At 37.7% G+C, this 15,824-nt stretch overlaps 2 protein-coding genes across 3 annotated transcripts; both read left to right on the top strand.

Annotated features, from left to right (window-relative positions):
* Positions 1-1,409: 1,409 nt before the first annotated feature.
* Positions 1,410-6,700, top strand: LOC105054802 (SNF1-related protein kinase regulatory subunit gamma-1-like). Its single transcript, XM_010936433.4, has 6 exons — positions 1,410-1,568; positions 2,582-2,774; positions 3,143-3,585; positions 4,043-4,309; positions 5,689-5,861; positions 6,156-6,700. Exons 2-6 carry the CDS (start codon positions 2,615-2,617, stop codon positions 6,418-6,420), a joined length of 1,308 nt encoding a protein of 435 aa, XP_010934735.1. The 5' UTR covers positions 1,410-1,568; positions 2,582-2,614; the 3' UTR covers positions 6,421-6,700.
* Positions 6,701-8,426: 1,726 nt separating this feature from the next.
* LOC105054960 (histone deacetylase 1) lies at positions 8,427-15,616 on the top strand. Of its 2 annotated transcripts, none has more exons than XM_073250950.1 (7): positions 8,427-9,090; positions 10,959-11,399; positions 11,991-12,221; positions 12,705-12,796; positions 12,879-12,948; positions 15,147-15,221; positions 15,305-15,616. In XM_073250950.1, the coding sequence occupies exons 1-7, from the start codon at positions 8,557-8,559 to the stop codon at positions 15,380-15,382; spliced, it is 1,521 nt and encodes a 506-aa protein (XP_073107051.1). In that variant the 5' UTR covers positions 8,427-8,556; the 3' UTR covers positions 15,383-15,616. The 2 variants fall into 2 exon arrangements, with proteins under 2 accessions (XP_073107051.1, XP_073107050.1); XM_073250949.1 differs by having other exon boundaries at positions 12,876-12,948.
* The last annotated feature ends 208 nt before the right edge of the window (positions 15,617-15,824 follow it).

The raw sequence follows: 15,824 nt of genomic DNA, 5'->3' as shown, positions 1-15,824 counted from the left end.
ACATACGCAGGCTCGCTCCTCTCTCTTCCTCTCCCTCTCTCCTTCTCAGAGCTCTCTGTCTGCATTTCACTGTTGCCCAGTCACCTCTCTGACTTGACCGTCGGAGGGTCCCCGCCGGAGCCGCCTCCGGTCAGTGCGGACTTCCTTTTGCAGGTGCACGCTTCCCGACGATCGGGCGACGAGGCGATTGGCCGCAACAGGACTCATTCTATATCGAGTCTCCTCAGCATTGGACAGGGTCAATCTAAACCTTATTCCAGGTGGAAATTGAGTTATTTCAAGACAAACCGCTATAGAGCAAGCCTCAACTCAATATGTCGACGTCTTAGGTCCTCCACACACCCCCACTCCCCCACCTCACCATCATGCGGCTCAAGGCACAACAGCCTTGGATGATGCAATTAATTGACCGCCCAACTTAATTAATCACTTCGGACCAAGCGCACTTGGAAGAGGTACCCACTCAACCCACTGGGCCCTCTCCTTTGACCTACTTTGATGTTCAGGGATGTTCTTGATCTTCGGGTATGGCCTAGCGCAAGTGATGATCACTCGGTGACTCATTGTGCATCGCCTATGGTCCGGCCCATTTTTTTTTTTGTCAACTCTTTGGCTCAATATTCATCATAGCTGTTGAGTTGAGCAAGTATAGTCATCATCATTACTGTTTAATTACTTTGGCATTATTTTTAGGATTTATGTACACAAATAAATACTTTATTTGATTTAATCCTTGTTGTTCAATTTCATCCCGTTCCATAGCGCGGGTTATTTTCTAGTATCTCATAAAAGTCAAACAATTAGCTGCTCCTCCTAGACAATTGTCGTATCAAAATATAATTTAACAAAACAATTATTCTAGTCAACTTCATGAAACCTTGCCCTATGCTTTCCTGTTTTGGAGCATGGCAGGGTAGAGGCACGCAGGCATGGCAATTGCTTCGACTAAATAGAGGCTAGTGACAACTAGTGTAGGTAGGGAGGGTTCGAGGAAATATGGGGAAAAGAGTTTAGAAAAAGAAAGAAATTTGGAGCATATACATATGTAGATCTAGATACAGTTATCTATCTATATATCTATCTATTTATATACACATACATGCATGCATATGAGTAATAGTCACTGAAGACTTCATGTAAAATTTTTTTTGAAGATTTAATCAAGCTATAACCTGGCCCTTTTCACCGAACGGGCCTATTTTTCAAGCCCGTCCCAGCCAACTAGGCTTGAAGCCTTCGGCCCGAACCCGTCCAAGAAGGCTTCCCGCTCGGCTGTGGCCCGTGAATCGCCAGATACACCGTCCGCTTCTCTCTCATCTCGCGAGTCGGGACCATCACCTGCGCTGCACGTGTAGAGTATGTGGTCGTCCCTCCCTCTCCCGCAATATCATCTCTCAGCGCAGACGCGTGGCTTCGAGTAGTACGCGTGGCAAGGCAAAAAGCTGCCAAGCTAGCGAAACGCAAGGACCTCCTCCCCCAAGAACTCATGCCAGAATTATCAAACCGTAGATCCAAGAAGAAGATCGAAAAAAAATCCTAAAACATCGAGAAATTCTCTGCTTAAATTGGTATGATCATGATTTTTTTTCTTTTTCCAATTTATTTTGGTAAGAATTTTTAAAATGTCGTTTGAGCTTGCGAGCCAATAAGTTGTGAGTCTATATCCTTTCCTCTTCATCAAATTCGCGGTTTTGGTTGTATAATTAGTATAGTTTGGTCAGAAATCTTGGAGTAATTTAATTTTAGTTTTCCCAGAAAACCCTAGAATTGAACTCTGGAGACGAAACACTCATGTGCCATCGCAATTGGCGGCGAACTTAATGATCAGAAGCATTTTTTGGAGTCTATTCGAATTATGAGAGTTACATGTTCGATGTAATGCCTTATTGCTAATTTCTTCAACTTCTGTTTTCTAGGGTTCGCCAATGCTTCAGGAGGTCCGGTTTTTTGCTTTATTGATCGATTAGTTTCTGTACTTCTTGTCCCGAAACGGCAGAACAGCAGTTGATTATTCCATAACATAATAATCCTGTGATGTTGTTATGAGCAATGAGGCAATGCTACAAGACAGGTCTAAGTGAACTTTTTATGCTCGGTCTAGAGTTTTAAGGATAGATTCATTTTGTTGATTATAGGCGACGGTCAGTTCTATTGAATGTTTGACTATCTGTGTCGTTGGCATCTTCTGAATTTGATATACTATTCTTTTAAACTTTTGCCTGATGATGTCTGTCTTGATGGTCTGTTCTTTAAAATAGTGGAAGGATGTTTACATTGGCATCATGTGGTTCGTGTAGCGGAGAGCACCGAATTTTAGGAATCTGGAACTAAGTATAACCATATTGCATGCACTGGTATTGGTGATTCTTCACAGTTTATCTATTTTTTTTTTCTTTTTCTTTTGTCTGCTTCAATGCATACCTAGTTAGATGGAGAAAAGAACACAAAATTCATGTATATGCAATCTATATTCTTGTTCTGTCTTCCAGAGTGTGATTCCGCATTCTTATGTTTGATCATATTTTCACTGTCACATTATCCTACGTTTTCTCACGAACAATGGGAATGTGCCCTTTTGCAGCTACATCTCTGTCTGCCTTACCATTTTTTTGAAATGGCACAAGCTGAAATGACATCAAGAATACCAAACTGTGATGCGTATTTTGAGACCATCCAGTCAAAAAAGAAGTTACCATACTCTTTACAGGAATCTTTGACAGCTGCTTTTGCACAAATTCCGGTTTCATCATTCCCTGAAGTTCCAGGAGGCAAAGGTTATCATTCACTGTGCATTGCTATTCATGCTTTCTAGACTCTCACATATTAGCCACTGGGATTCTTTCTTTCCCCATTGGTCTGTTCATTACTGGCACATTTGTCATGATTCGTGTTGCCTGTAGTAGTGCTGACCATTGAGCAGGTGAATGTGCGTGCCCATGTGACCTTGTTTGCCATTGTGCATGCATATGTGTACATGCACAATTGCATGTGCCTTTAGGCATGTTTTGTGTGTCGGTATGTGGTGTGCGAGTGTTCATGTCTCTAATGGTTACCTTGTAGTGAAGATTGTTCCATTGTAACATTTGACCTTTTGAAGTTAAAAATTTTGCCTTATATTTATCTTTCTTCACTTCTTACACAGTAATTGAGATTCAAGGTGACACGACTGTTATTGATGCTGTTCGAATTCTATCGGAACACAACATATTGGCTGCTCCAGTAAGAAACTCAGAGGCAGGGGATAGTATAAATTGGAGGGAAAGGTATTTGGGAGTAATTGATTATGCTGCAATCATTCTCTGGGTGTTAGAGAATGCGGAACTTGCTGCTGCTGCTCTATCGGCGGGATCAGCAACAGCTGCAGGAGTGGGAGCAGGTGCTGTTGGTGCTCTTGGAGCAGCAGCCTTGGGTGCAACTGGTCCAGTGGCAGTTGCTGGGCTGGCTTTTGCTGCTGTTGGGGCAGCAGTGGCTGGTGGAATGGCTGCAGAGAAAGGTATATGGAAGGATGCTCCCACTGCTGCCGATAAATTGGGAGAAGATTTCTACAAAGTCCTCCTTCAAGAAGAACCCTTTAAATCAACAACAGTAAGCACTTAAGATGTTATGTGTTGTTTCTGTGCTTTATGATGAATATATCTCGCAAAAGTTGCCCAAGAAAAAAAAAAGGAAAAAAGAAAACTCGAACCTTTTCCATTGTTATTAAAATTGATATTCTTTTTATTCATCCACAAGGGGTTACCTTTTCTTATATCAAAGTTAGCCTCTTTTTCTTGTGCTCAGAAATATCAGGGACAATTTCTCTTTGTTAATCTTGAAAAAAAATCATTCCTTAGCTGATTGATAACTCGATAAATTTATGTATATTTATTAGTGGGAAAATATTCTTGTTACACATGATAATTGAATCTTAAAAGGTTCTTGACATTGTGGATTTTACTGGAGTAATTATCAATAATCCCATGACTAATTTAACTTTATTTCATTGATGTTGCTGTGATAATGCTTTCATATTCTTATAATCACTATTGACATCTTGTTTTAGGTTAAGTCGATTGTGCAGTCATATCGTTGGGCACCCTTCCTCCCTGTTGGGCTAGACAGTTCAATGCTTACTGTATTGCTCTTGCTTTCAAAGTATAGATTGAGAAATGTACCTGTGATTGAAACCGGCAAGCCTTTTATTAAGAATTTTATCACCCAAACAGCAGTAGTACAAGGTCTCAGGCAATGCAAGGGAAGGGACTGGTTTGATTGCATTGCTGCACGCACACTTTCAGATCTTGGACTTCCTTTTATGTTGCATAATGAGGTTACTTCATTTTTCTTCGCAAATATTTTCTGTTCTATCAATCATTTCACATATACTGATCAACATTGTTATCTTCAAGTTCTAATATAACATGTAGAATTGTTAGCTTATTTGTTCTTAATTCTTTAGATTTTAAAAGGAGTCAAGGCAATTGCTAGAAGAAAATTCCTGATATGGAGACCTTTAATATTTCGTAATGGCATATAATTTTGATTTGCTGCATTGTATCCACATTAACTCAGCTGGTAAATGTGAAATGCATAGATATAATACATCAGATGTTTACTTCTAAAAAGTAGGGGATAAGTGGGTGAGTTGGATATAATATAGGTGTTTGCCAGCAGATTATTGTACTTAATATCCCCAAGCATTCGAAGACCGTTGTTTTACGATCACCATTACAATATTGTGAGTAGCATGTTAAATGACCACCATACTTGAAAAGCATCCAAAATATGAGAAATCTAAAAGAAGAATGCACTGATTTTAGTGGACAGTTCTGCATCTTCTTGGTTATTATTTGCCTTAGTCTGCATTCAGAAGCATGACAAGATTGTAAACCAAAATTGTGCAAAGATGCTTGAGAAAAATTCTAGACATGGTTGATAGTAGCTTTTCCTTCCATCAGAATGTAATTCACAAATTAAAACTCTTAGAACAATGAAAGAAAGTGCCATATTATACTTATCATGAGAAAGATTTAAGCCAAAACAAAGATCTGGCTCATTCTAGGCATATCCAGGAATAAAAGATAAATTAAGCTATGGTACACTGAGGGCTAGTTGTTGCTTGTTCTAATGCCTCAGGTTAGTTTTGGGAATTTCCATGAAGTCACTCAAACTAGAGGGCTGTAAGAACAAGCGAAGATTCATTGGTATTTTCTTTCATGTATACCACCTATTTATTAGTTCTGCTGGTTATAATACAAGTCTTAGTGGCTGTATTCATTTCATACTCCTCGAATATCTGAAAATTAGAAGGTAACCATTGCTTATTGTTTTGCACCTTTGAGAGGAAAGCATCACCTGATGGATGAATTGTGTATTACATTTGCAAACAGGCAAGCACAAACATAAGAAATATCATGAAATTTGGATCTGGTTGATATTAATGCATGAGATACCAGTTAGTACATGCAGCTGAAATTGCAAGGTTGCTGAACTAATATTTTTTTCCATAATTGAGTTCTGCATTTTGTAATGCAATACCGTGTAGAAGAGATCCTCTGCTTTTGCATATCATAGAAAATCATCTCTTTTCTCATGCAAAGTGGTGAAGTACTTGAAAAAAGGTTGGAGGTATGTAGCCGTCGACGCTTGTCCTGTCAATGCACTTTTCAAGAAGATGAAGAAATGGTACACTCTGTTATTCATTGTCAGGTTATTAGCATCAATAGTGATGAATTGATCCTAGAAGCATTCAAGCGTATGAAGGACAACAAGATTGGTGGCCTTCCTGTTGTAGAGGGACCTGGACGCAAAATTGTTGGTAGCTTGAGCATACGTGACATCAAATTCTTGTTGCTCAAGCCTGACCTGTTTTCTGATTTCAGGTATTAAATCTTTGCAACTGAGTTAAATATCAAATGATGGTTGCCTATACTTCCAGAAAGACAAAACAAGCATTTCAAGATCGTCATTGTTATAAAATCCGCATTAGAAGCCTTCTAAATGCTTCCATATGCAGCAGTTTGCCCTTCTCTTATTTCTTTAAGCAGGAGTTTTAGTTGTGCTGGTGTGATTTTTTGATATTGTATGGACATCATGTTGTTTTTCACTTATTGTTTCACCGATGGAAATTTTATTTAATTTTGTTTGTTGTCTTATCATTTTGTTACTTAATGCAGGCAGCTAACTGTTATGGATTTCATGAAGACCATAGGCTATACAATGGCATCACCAACAACATGTTTACCTGATGCCTGCCTTGGAAGTGTGATCGATAGCCTGGCATTGAAATCTGTCCATCGGATTTATGTAGTCGAGGGAGATGATCATGAATTAGTTGGTGTCGTGACACTCAGGGATGTCATCTCTTGCTTCATCTACGAGCCTCCTAATCATTTTGATAACTATTTTGGATTTGCAATGAAGGAGATGCTGAACCAGTGAAATCATAGGACACTTGATCATCCAGATCACATCCACAAGCACTGTCAGGCAGAAATTTCCAGCACACATTCTGCATTCCCCTGCTAATTTCATACTTCTTATGCTGATAATTTGATAAATTATTAGTTACCCAACATTGTGTGGTGTTGTACTGCCAGTATCGAGATGTCATACAGATGGTTGCACTGGGAGATGTCTTTCTTTCTTCTTGGGACTGGAGGAATTGAATGAGTACTGCTATCTATGCATAAAATGAGAATGGTGCTCACGTTTGTTTGCATCTGTGTTTTTTGGTACAAGCGGATGGTCATATTATTTTAATGCTAGAACAGTCTAAATGATCAAAATATAAAATATTCCGTAGATCTGATGGACAAATATCTTCTAGACTCAATTCCCTGAATATTCCGTCACAAAGGCAGTACATCTGTCTATATAAAATTTGGAAGCTTGTCAAGACCTAGTGGTTTTTTGAGTAATAAATAAGTTTCAACAAGCACCAAGAATGCCAGAGTGTAGGGTAGGAGATCGCCCTCTAACTCCTAATTGTCTTTTAATCCTTCATTGCCCAACCAATGCACAGATTCCCCTCCCTAAAAATGTGTGAAGCTTGGACAATTGGCAGGACTTTCTTCCACCACCAGTATCTCTTAATAGAGGATGCTGCTTGGAGTTTGTAGAGTTGCAATAATTAACCCAACTAATAATTGTATTAGAGACCCTTTCCAACCATACTTGTGTTTGCTTTATATTTATAAAAAGCAGTACATACCCATATCAAGCTGCCTGGAGATCTCCCTCAGGTACAGAACAAGTTGAAATCCTTAAAGCCCAAGCATGAACAACTCTACCTCCATAAGCTTTAAGAATCTATCTCCTGCCAAAGATGTATGAAAATCTACGTCAAGCACTCCTAACTGAAACGGAAGAGGATGAAGAGGGGTCCCATTTAGAAATTCCGTTGCAAGGTAGAAAATAGATATAGCCTTAGGAGATAAAGTTGTATGCTCGCTTTCTTGCGGACCATTTCATTCGGAATAAGAAACCGCTGCTACGGTCACTTTCTTATATCGCAGCTTGATGATGAGTGAAACAGATCATCCATGGACTTCCATCCACCACAAACGTCAATTTGAAAACTTGTAGACGGTAAATTTTGTAATTCAACATCCCGTCGGAGATCTTTTCAATTTTGTAATTCCACATCCGAATGGAGATATTTTCAATTTTACAACTAAGTGATATAATATAAAATAATAAATTGTAGAAATTTTTTTAAAGATATTTATTACAGTTACATTTGGTAGTTTAAAAAATTTATACTTGCATCTAATTAAGTTAAATAGTATTAGTGAAACTATTTATCTTATATGGAAAATCAAATTTTTTTTATTACATTATTTAAGTTTATTTTGATCATTTTTAAATTTTTTTGATATGATATTTGAGTCATATTTAAAGTTAATAGTTTGACTAATATTTTTTAGTTATAGATTAAAATATTAGATAAAAATAAATTATAAAAAGATAAATATAATTTTTTAAATTATTAAATATAAATATAATTCATTTCTAATCTGAGAAGAATTTTTATAATTCACTTTATATAAAATATACTGGCCCCCCTCTTTACTCTTCCGGAGAGAAAAAAAGGTGTGGGGCGGGGTGGGTGTGTGGGGGGGTGGCGGGCCGCCCCCTGATTCGGATTCCCGTTGCTTGCCGTCTGGATCTTCGTTTTCGGGCTCGGCCCTCGTTTCGGTATCCAACGGCCGTGTCCGATAGACTTCACATGTTATTTTGATAAAAAATAGGCCAGTGTACATTAACAATGGAAGTATTGCCACGTGTCATCCGAATGTGGTTCTTCGTCATCGTACCAGTGCGCCCCCGGTTCTGTTGTTCGTAACCATCGGCTCATCCATGCGCATGCTCGCTAAATCTGCGTCAATCCCAGCCCTTATTTGTAATTTCATATACACAGTAATATAAATATACGAAAGTCCCTCCCCTTCCTCTTCCCCCGCCTCTTCTCGTTTGTTTCTTCCCCTTTCCTTTCTTGCTCGTCACTCGTCTCCTTCGACCTCCGTATCCTCGTGAAAACGAGAGAGAGAGAGAGAGAGAGAGAGAGAGAGGCGTATGGAAACCAGAGGTAACTCTTTGGCGTCGGTTACCGGGACGGATGGGACGAAGCGGCGGGTGTGCTACTTCTATGAGCCGGAGGTGGGGAACTATTACTACGGGCAGGGGCACCCGATGAAGCCCCACCGGATTCGGATGACCCACGCCCTCCTCTACCACTACGGCCTCCTCGACCGCATGCAGGTCATCCGCCCTGTTCCCGCCCGCGACCGCGACCTCTGCCGCTTCCACGCCGACGACTACGTCGCCTTCCTCCGTGCCGTCACGCCCGAGACCCAGCACGACCAGCTCCGCGCCCTCCGCCGCTTCAACGTCGTCGATGACTCCCCCGTCTTCGACGGCCTCTTCACCTTCTGCCAGACCTACGCCGGCGCCTCCGTCGGCGCCGCCGTCAAGCTGAACCACCAGCACCACGACATTGCCATCAACTGGGCCGGCGGCCTCCACCACGCCAAGCGCTGCGAGGCCTCCGGCTTCTGCTACGTCAACGACATCGTTCTTGCAATCCTCGAGCTCCTCAAGATGCACGAGGTGAGCAATCTCTCTTCCATCCATCCATCCAGTCGAAGCGATCATTGCCCCCTCTCTAGCTTTCATCGATCTTTTTTTTTTTTTGATTATTATTATTTCGCCTATTTCGATGGATGGATTGATTGTATAGCCTAGTCTTTTGCCTTTTCTTCTTCTTTTCTTGAATCTTGTTATAACGGAGAAAAACTATTCATAGTCCAAAACAAGGGGAAAATTATTTGTTTCAGTGAATGAAAATTTCTTACTTTCGTCCCGTGCTCGTTTTCATGGATTTATTAGGATTTTTCTTTGTATTATTTTGCGACTAATGATAACATGAATGTCTTTTCCACGGGGTAAAAAGGTTCTGATGTCGCGTCTTCTTTTGTTTTTCTTGTGTTCGTGGTTTCTTTCGGTGGAGATAAACGGTATCGGTTTCTTTTCCCTTTCCATCTTTTTCAGCGAATTTATTCTGGAGGAAATCACCTCATAGGAGAGAGGTACAAATTGTATCTCTCTGTACAAATTATCAGAATTCTCTAGAAATTCCTTGCCTCTGTTTTGGATGCAGTATTTTTTCCCTTATGAACTGTGACTTGAGGAAACACTAGAACGAAAGGAAAAGGACGAAAAAGAAAACTTTGACCAAAGTTCTTGAAAGTTTCTTAAGCTTCATCTTGTGTTATTTCACTTAGGAATTGTTTGGTTCACGGGAAGAGAAGGGAGAAGTATGGTCAACAAGAAAATGAAGAAACCCTTTTAGTTTGGTTGGAGTTTTTAAGGAGAGAGATTGGAAATTGCCATTCCCAGGAGAATAAAATTCCCATGTTTCATGGGAAAGAAAAACCCATATAGGATATGGCTTTTTGGCTTTCCATGGGCTGGGAATTGAGATTTTTTCCAAAAATACCTTTAAACCTCTGAATAGAATGGGGTAAGGTCTTTTCTTTTATTAAAAATATAATAGATATTTTATATAGTTTTTTTCAGAAAAATAGATGCTCAACCAAATATAAGGCACTTTGGAATGTACCACTTTTCCATGGTTAACCAAGCATACCAAAACCATTTTTCCAAGCATCATATTCCAAAGAATTAGCTTTCTGAAAAAAATTTTAGTAAGGAAAAATTCTTCCCGCAAACCAAACGATTCCTTAATGTAGTATTTATTTATTTACTTTTTTGTTACATGATGATCTAATTTTTGCATATGATTGCTTGCTCCCAACCTAGAGTGCCACAAGAAGCATAAAATTGGCGGCTTTAGTCTGTTTACCTTTTCTTTACTTATAGTTTGTTTTTTTTGGATATTGATTGATCATAATGTTTTGTAATCAGGTGAAGTTCTTGAAAGAGTTCCTTGTCATCATGTAAATTAAGCACGTTTTTCAAAATGAATATGTTTTATCCTACTCTAAATGCTATAATGCTATTGAAACTTATTCCTTATACACTTGAGAGGGATTGAAGAAATTTGCTTTGCATGGGTATTTGGTGCTTAAGAGGAATCATTGATTCCTAGATTCTTAAAGCTATTAAATACTGAATGTGCAAGATCTTAGTAAATCACAAACCAATTGTCTCTGAACTTTGAAATAAAATGAATCAATACAAAATCCTGTACCAACATTGTAATGAAGACTATTCCCTCTACCCTATGTGATTCAGACATGATAATAAGTTGAGAATACTTTGATTACTGAATAGCTTGAGAAAACTTTGATTACTGAATAGCTCTATGGCAAACTCTTTTTCTTAATCAGACAAAATTCATTTAAATTCACAACCAATTATCTAATATTAATTTTTTTTTAATTATCATATTATCATTTCACTTGCTTTGCTTATACACTTTGTTTGATGATATGTTTCACTGATACTTCTGGCAGCGTGTTCTTTATGTGGACATTGATATCCACCATGGAGATGGTGTAGAGGAGGCCTTCTACACAACTGATAGAGTGATGACAGTTTCTTTTCATAAATTTGGAGATTATTTTCCTGGAACAGGAGATATACATGACACTGGATTTGGGAAAGGGAAAGACTATGCTGTAAATGTCCCTTTAGATATTGGAATGGATGATGATAGCTATGAGTCTCTATTCAAACCAATCGTTTCAAAAGTAATGGAAGTTTTTAGGCCTGGTGCTGTGGTGCTTCAGTGTGGTGCTGATTCCTTATCTGGAGACCGATTGGGCTGTTTCAACCTTTCTGTCAAAGGTCATGCTGAGTGTGTTAGATACATGAGATCGTTTAATGTGCCACTGTTGTTGGTGGGTGGTGGTGGATATACAATTCGGAACGTTGCCCGTTGTTGGTGCTATGAGGTAATACAGGGCTATGGTATATACTACCCTTTGTTGTTTTAAGAATCATGTTTTTATCAGTTAACAAATTCTTTAGGGTATGAATAATTTTCCTCTTCCTTTACTTCCCCCGACACCTAACATGCTGCAGATTTATGCCCTGTTTCAGCTTATGATTAGCATAAGGAGATGATTAAATTTTTGCATCAAATCTTTGAATCTGGATCAGAGTGCTAGACTTGAAAATGTTTCAATACTCCTGTTGCTGTAAGGGGCATGTGTTTCTTCATAAGTATTGGATAAATAGATATTTCTTAGTACTTTCCACTTTCTATTTCCGATAGCCATGCAAGTCTTGTTAATTGTATGTTTAATCATTTAATGTGGAGGGGAACATTCTTTCTCTTTTTTTTAATTTTTTTTTTTTAACACAAACAAAATGAGGTATTCTTTTTTAATTTAAACTCCTGATGGTCATTTGCAGAGATTTTTTGGCTTTTGTTTTGACTAGACTCCACTACAATGCTGACTACCTTGATTGATTGGTCGATTTCTTATTTTAATAATCTCATTCTTATTAAATTAATTTGTCTTTTTTAACCTTCCGAGCAGACAGGAGTTGCCCTTGGTATAGAAATTGATGACAAGGTGCCTCCAAATGAATATCAAGGCTATTTTGCTCCAGACTATACCCTTCATTTTGCAGCAAGTAATATGGAGAACAAAAATTCACGCCAGTCATTGGATGATATAAGAACAAGGATACTAGATAATGTTTCAAAACTTCAACATGCTCCAAGTGTCCAATTTCAGGAGCGGCCACTTGATACAGAGTTTCCAGAGGTATTATTGTCTTTTTTCGACAAGCTGTAAATTTTTTTCTTTTAATTTATTTTAATATAGTTCTGGCATCTTATACTGTATCAATTATTTCAATGAGCCCTTTATCATTTTCATATACAAATATGTTTTGGTTTATATTTTATATGTAGAATCTTTTTTGTGATAAATCTTTTTTTTTTTTTGTATTTGTCAAAAAAGAACAAAATGCTCAACAAATTAAAATGAGCTGCAACAATGAAAAACAATTTTTGGGTGCATATGTTTATAGCTGCTATAGTTCAGCACATAATATTATTTGTAAATAAATTCACAATATGCATCAACTATGAACAAGCCATACACAAGTCCACAGTCTATATCACCTACTATTTGTATATTGTTAAGGTAGGTTGTAGTGAGGGAATTGGGTGATCATGGGCTTGGTTGCTATATTAACTTTCATACTGAAACCAACATTAATTAATTTATTTGCTTGATATTCAGGAAGATGAAGATCAACAGGATGAAAATGAAAGATATGATTCTGATTCTGATAGTGAAATGGATGATCCTTCCCCTGTAGATGAGACATCAAGGTACCCTTCTTCCTTGTCATGTTAAATTGCTACTTTTCAGTAGTTATATACTTCTTTCTGAAATTCCTTCTGCTTTCAGCAGACCTCCTGCAAAAAATACCCAGAACATAAGAGCTGAGAAGGATTTTGTTGAAAATGGAGTGAAAGATCAGGTATCTGCTTGTTCTGATATTTTTCTGCTACATATCTGAAGTAATTGTTAATACAAATAAAATATAAAATTATTTCTATCAGTTTTGTAGATTGCTGCCTGTTGAAGTCTAAGGACTTATTTCCATTTCTTATATATTAGAAGAAATTCAAACTATTAGTTATTTTTCCCAGAAGGATATGCAATTGCACATGGCAACTTATCTTCATATCAGTATTTAAAAGATCCTTATCGACCTAAAAAACTAATATCTCAACCCACTGAAGTATTTTTTGGATTCTTTCATGTGCCACAAAGAGAATCCTTTAAAACATTATGCTGCTTCTATTCTATAAGCAAACTAGTTTCTCTTGAAAACGTTTCATGGCATCTATCCTGTGCTGAAATACTTGGATATGTTTTTGGTACCTTGCCGCATGATTTTTGCAGAGCTGGATTCTTCAGTGATATATCACCCTTTTTTCGAGTTATCAACAGCCAATTAACAGGGTGATACCTGGGCTTCTCTAGACACAATTTGCATGCCTTATAAATACTTGATCAATTTTATTCCTTCAAGATAAACATGGAGCTGATTAAACCATGTATACATTCATGTAAAGAGCTGATATATTTGTTTCGAAAGTTGATTAATGATTTTATTTCTTCAGAACATCGAACAATTCTAGACATTGGCAACTAGTAGAAAACTTATTGAAGTTTAAAAATTTATGAATGCAATTTGATTTATTGGGGGAAATTTCATAAAGTACATGTGCCCTAGGTCAATGTGTTGAAGGGGCAACCTATATGCTATGAAATTTGGAGATATTTAGGTCCTTTGTTATAAAAGTTGGGTCCTCTAATTAACTTTGATATTAAAGATGGTATTAAAGATGATAAATTAGTTTTCTATTGTTTTATGGTTACAAGACTCAAAACTGAGGAAGCCCACTTGGTTGGACCTTGTCATATAGTTAGCACTGTTTTGACCTTGTGGACTTTTCTTTGATATGAATTCAAAGTTTTTACTCAAACATTTCCTAAAGTTTATAGTTTCTTTTTTTTTTTTCCAAATTAAATAAGTAAAACCGTGCTTGTTGCAAGCATTGACCCCTTGATGTTTTCGCTGTCTTTTTTAATCATTCAAGCTTATCAAACTTATGGTTAGAGTATCCTGTGCAGCAACCATTGGGTTAGTAGCTGCTTTTAGTTTTTTTCTACTACCAAAAGTTCAACCACTCTAATTTCTAGAGATATCTAAAGAAAGCTACTATCTCGTTCCACTTAACCTTGTAGTCTGTAGGCTGTTCAATGATGGCAAATGTTTGTGCAACTTGTAGTGTATTATGTTTAATGCTGGTTCTTCCACATGCATATTCAAGAACTTTCAGAGTAATGCCTATTTTGTGTTTTTTCTCCACCTTCTTTGCTAAGATCCTGTGATACTGGCAACCATCCTATACTTGTCTTGTTCCGCTTGAAGACTCATGTTTGTCGGTACATTGAGGTGCACTGGAACATCTCGCATTTCAGTAATGCCCTTACCAACCAATACCTTCTTCTCACCACAGGCAGATTATGTCATGGGCTGTGCTTTTGAGCTTGCTCTATCTTTTTTGCTGGTCCATGTCATATGAAAGTCTATCTCGTAGCTTAAGAACGTCCTAGGCTGTTTCTTGGCCTCGCAGCATCCCACTTATATTTGGTTGCCTGGTGTCTCCTTCAACCTAGAATATTGAAAATGAAGATGTGTTGATGATCAGCTCTCACTTCTTTCTAAGTTGTTGCTGTATAATTTCTAATTAATGGAGAAAGTGGAAGGAAGGAAAGTTTCAATAGTTATATTTTTCTAGATGTCTAGTTATATTTTTCTAGATGTCTAATGAAGTCCCATCACCATGGATCTCCATTGAAAATGACTCTGGTCACCTGAGCAACACAAATAAATCTAGCGTAAGAACTGAGAAGTGGGCAAAATTTTGAATTAGATGATCCTCATTGGCGAAAGTACTGGCAGGTAGAAAGGTGGTTCCTAGAATGATGGTTGTTTTTATTGCCTTGTCATTGTACTTAATCTGCAGCACCTATGGTGTTGTTCCAGATTCATTTATAAAATCTGTACGGTTCTTGTTCAGTTTCACCCAGGGTGTTGTTCCAGATTCATTTATAAAATCTGTACGGTTCTTGTTCATTTTCATCTTTGATTTGATTTTTCAGGAATCTCGCAAATTAGCTGCAGAATGTGTGAAAGGTGTAGAGGTCATGGGTGAGGAGATGCCATCATGCTCCAAGGTGAAATATTGAAGGGATATTACTAAATTTGCATACCAATATATGCATTTGTGATTTTGATTTACAATCTTGTTCATGAGCAGACCTCGGGTATAGAGTCCATGGAAATTGATGAACCAAGTAACATGAAGGTTAAAGAAGATAAACATGCTGCTCCTTGAACATGATTTGATTACTAAATCAGGTCTTCAATAAGAGTAAATAGGCAATTTTCTGTGTTTGTTTTAATGTTTTCAAACATTTCCTTTATTTATCGTTTTACTTCTTCTTCAATAACATTAGGAGGGAAGCTTAAGCAATTTGTTATTCCCCTTGATCAAATGAAAGTGTCAGGAAACAATTTACAGGTAGATGCATTAATTGCAATGTTGTATATGGGTGACTGATTTTTCTTCCTCTTGCTGTTGCTGGAAATGGGTTTTTAGTGATGCTGCTCTATTAAGATTCGAGTGCCCAAACATATTGTTCTTTATTAGCTAAGTAACCGCCAATATCAGGTTATGGTTAAAAATGTGCATGAACCGATTGGTGATGATGCTATCTGCTGCTATATTTTACTGCAAACTGTCATTTGGTTATGTTGGTTGGATCATAATTTTGTTA

Source organism: Elaeis guineensis, chromosome 2 (genome assembly GCF_000442705.2).
Source record: "Elaeis guineensis isolate ETL-2024a chromosome 2, EG11, whole genome shotgun sequence".
In the NCBI taxonomy this organism is placed as follows: domain Eukaryota; kingdom Viridiplantae; phylum Streptophyta; class Magnoliopsida; order Arecales; family Arecaceae; genus Elaeis; species Elaeis guineensis.
This window is presented reverse-complemented; position numbering and strand designations above follow the sequence as displayed.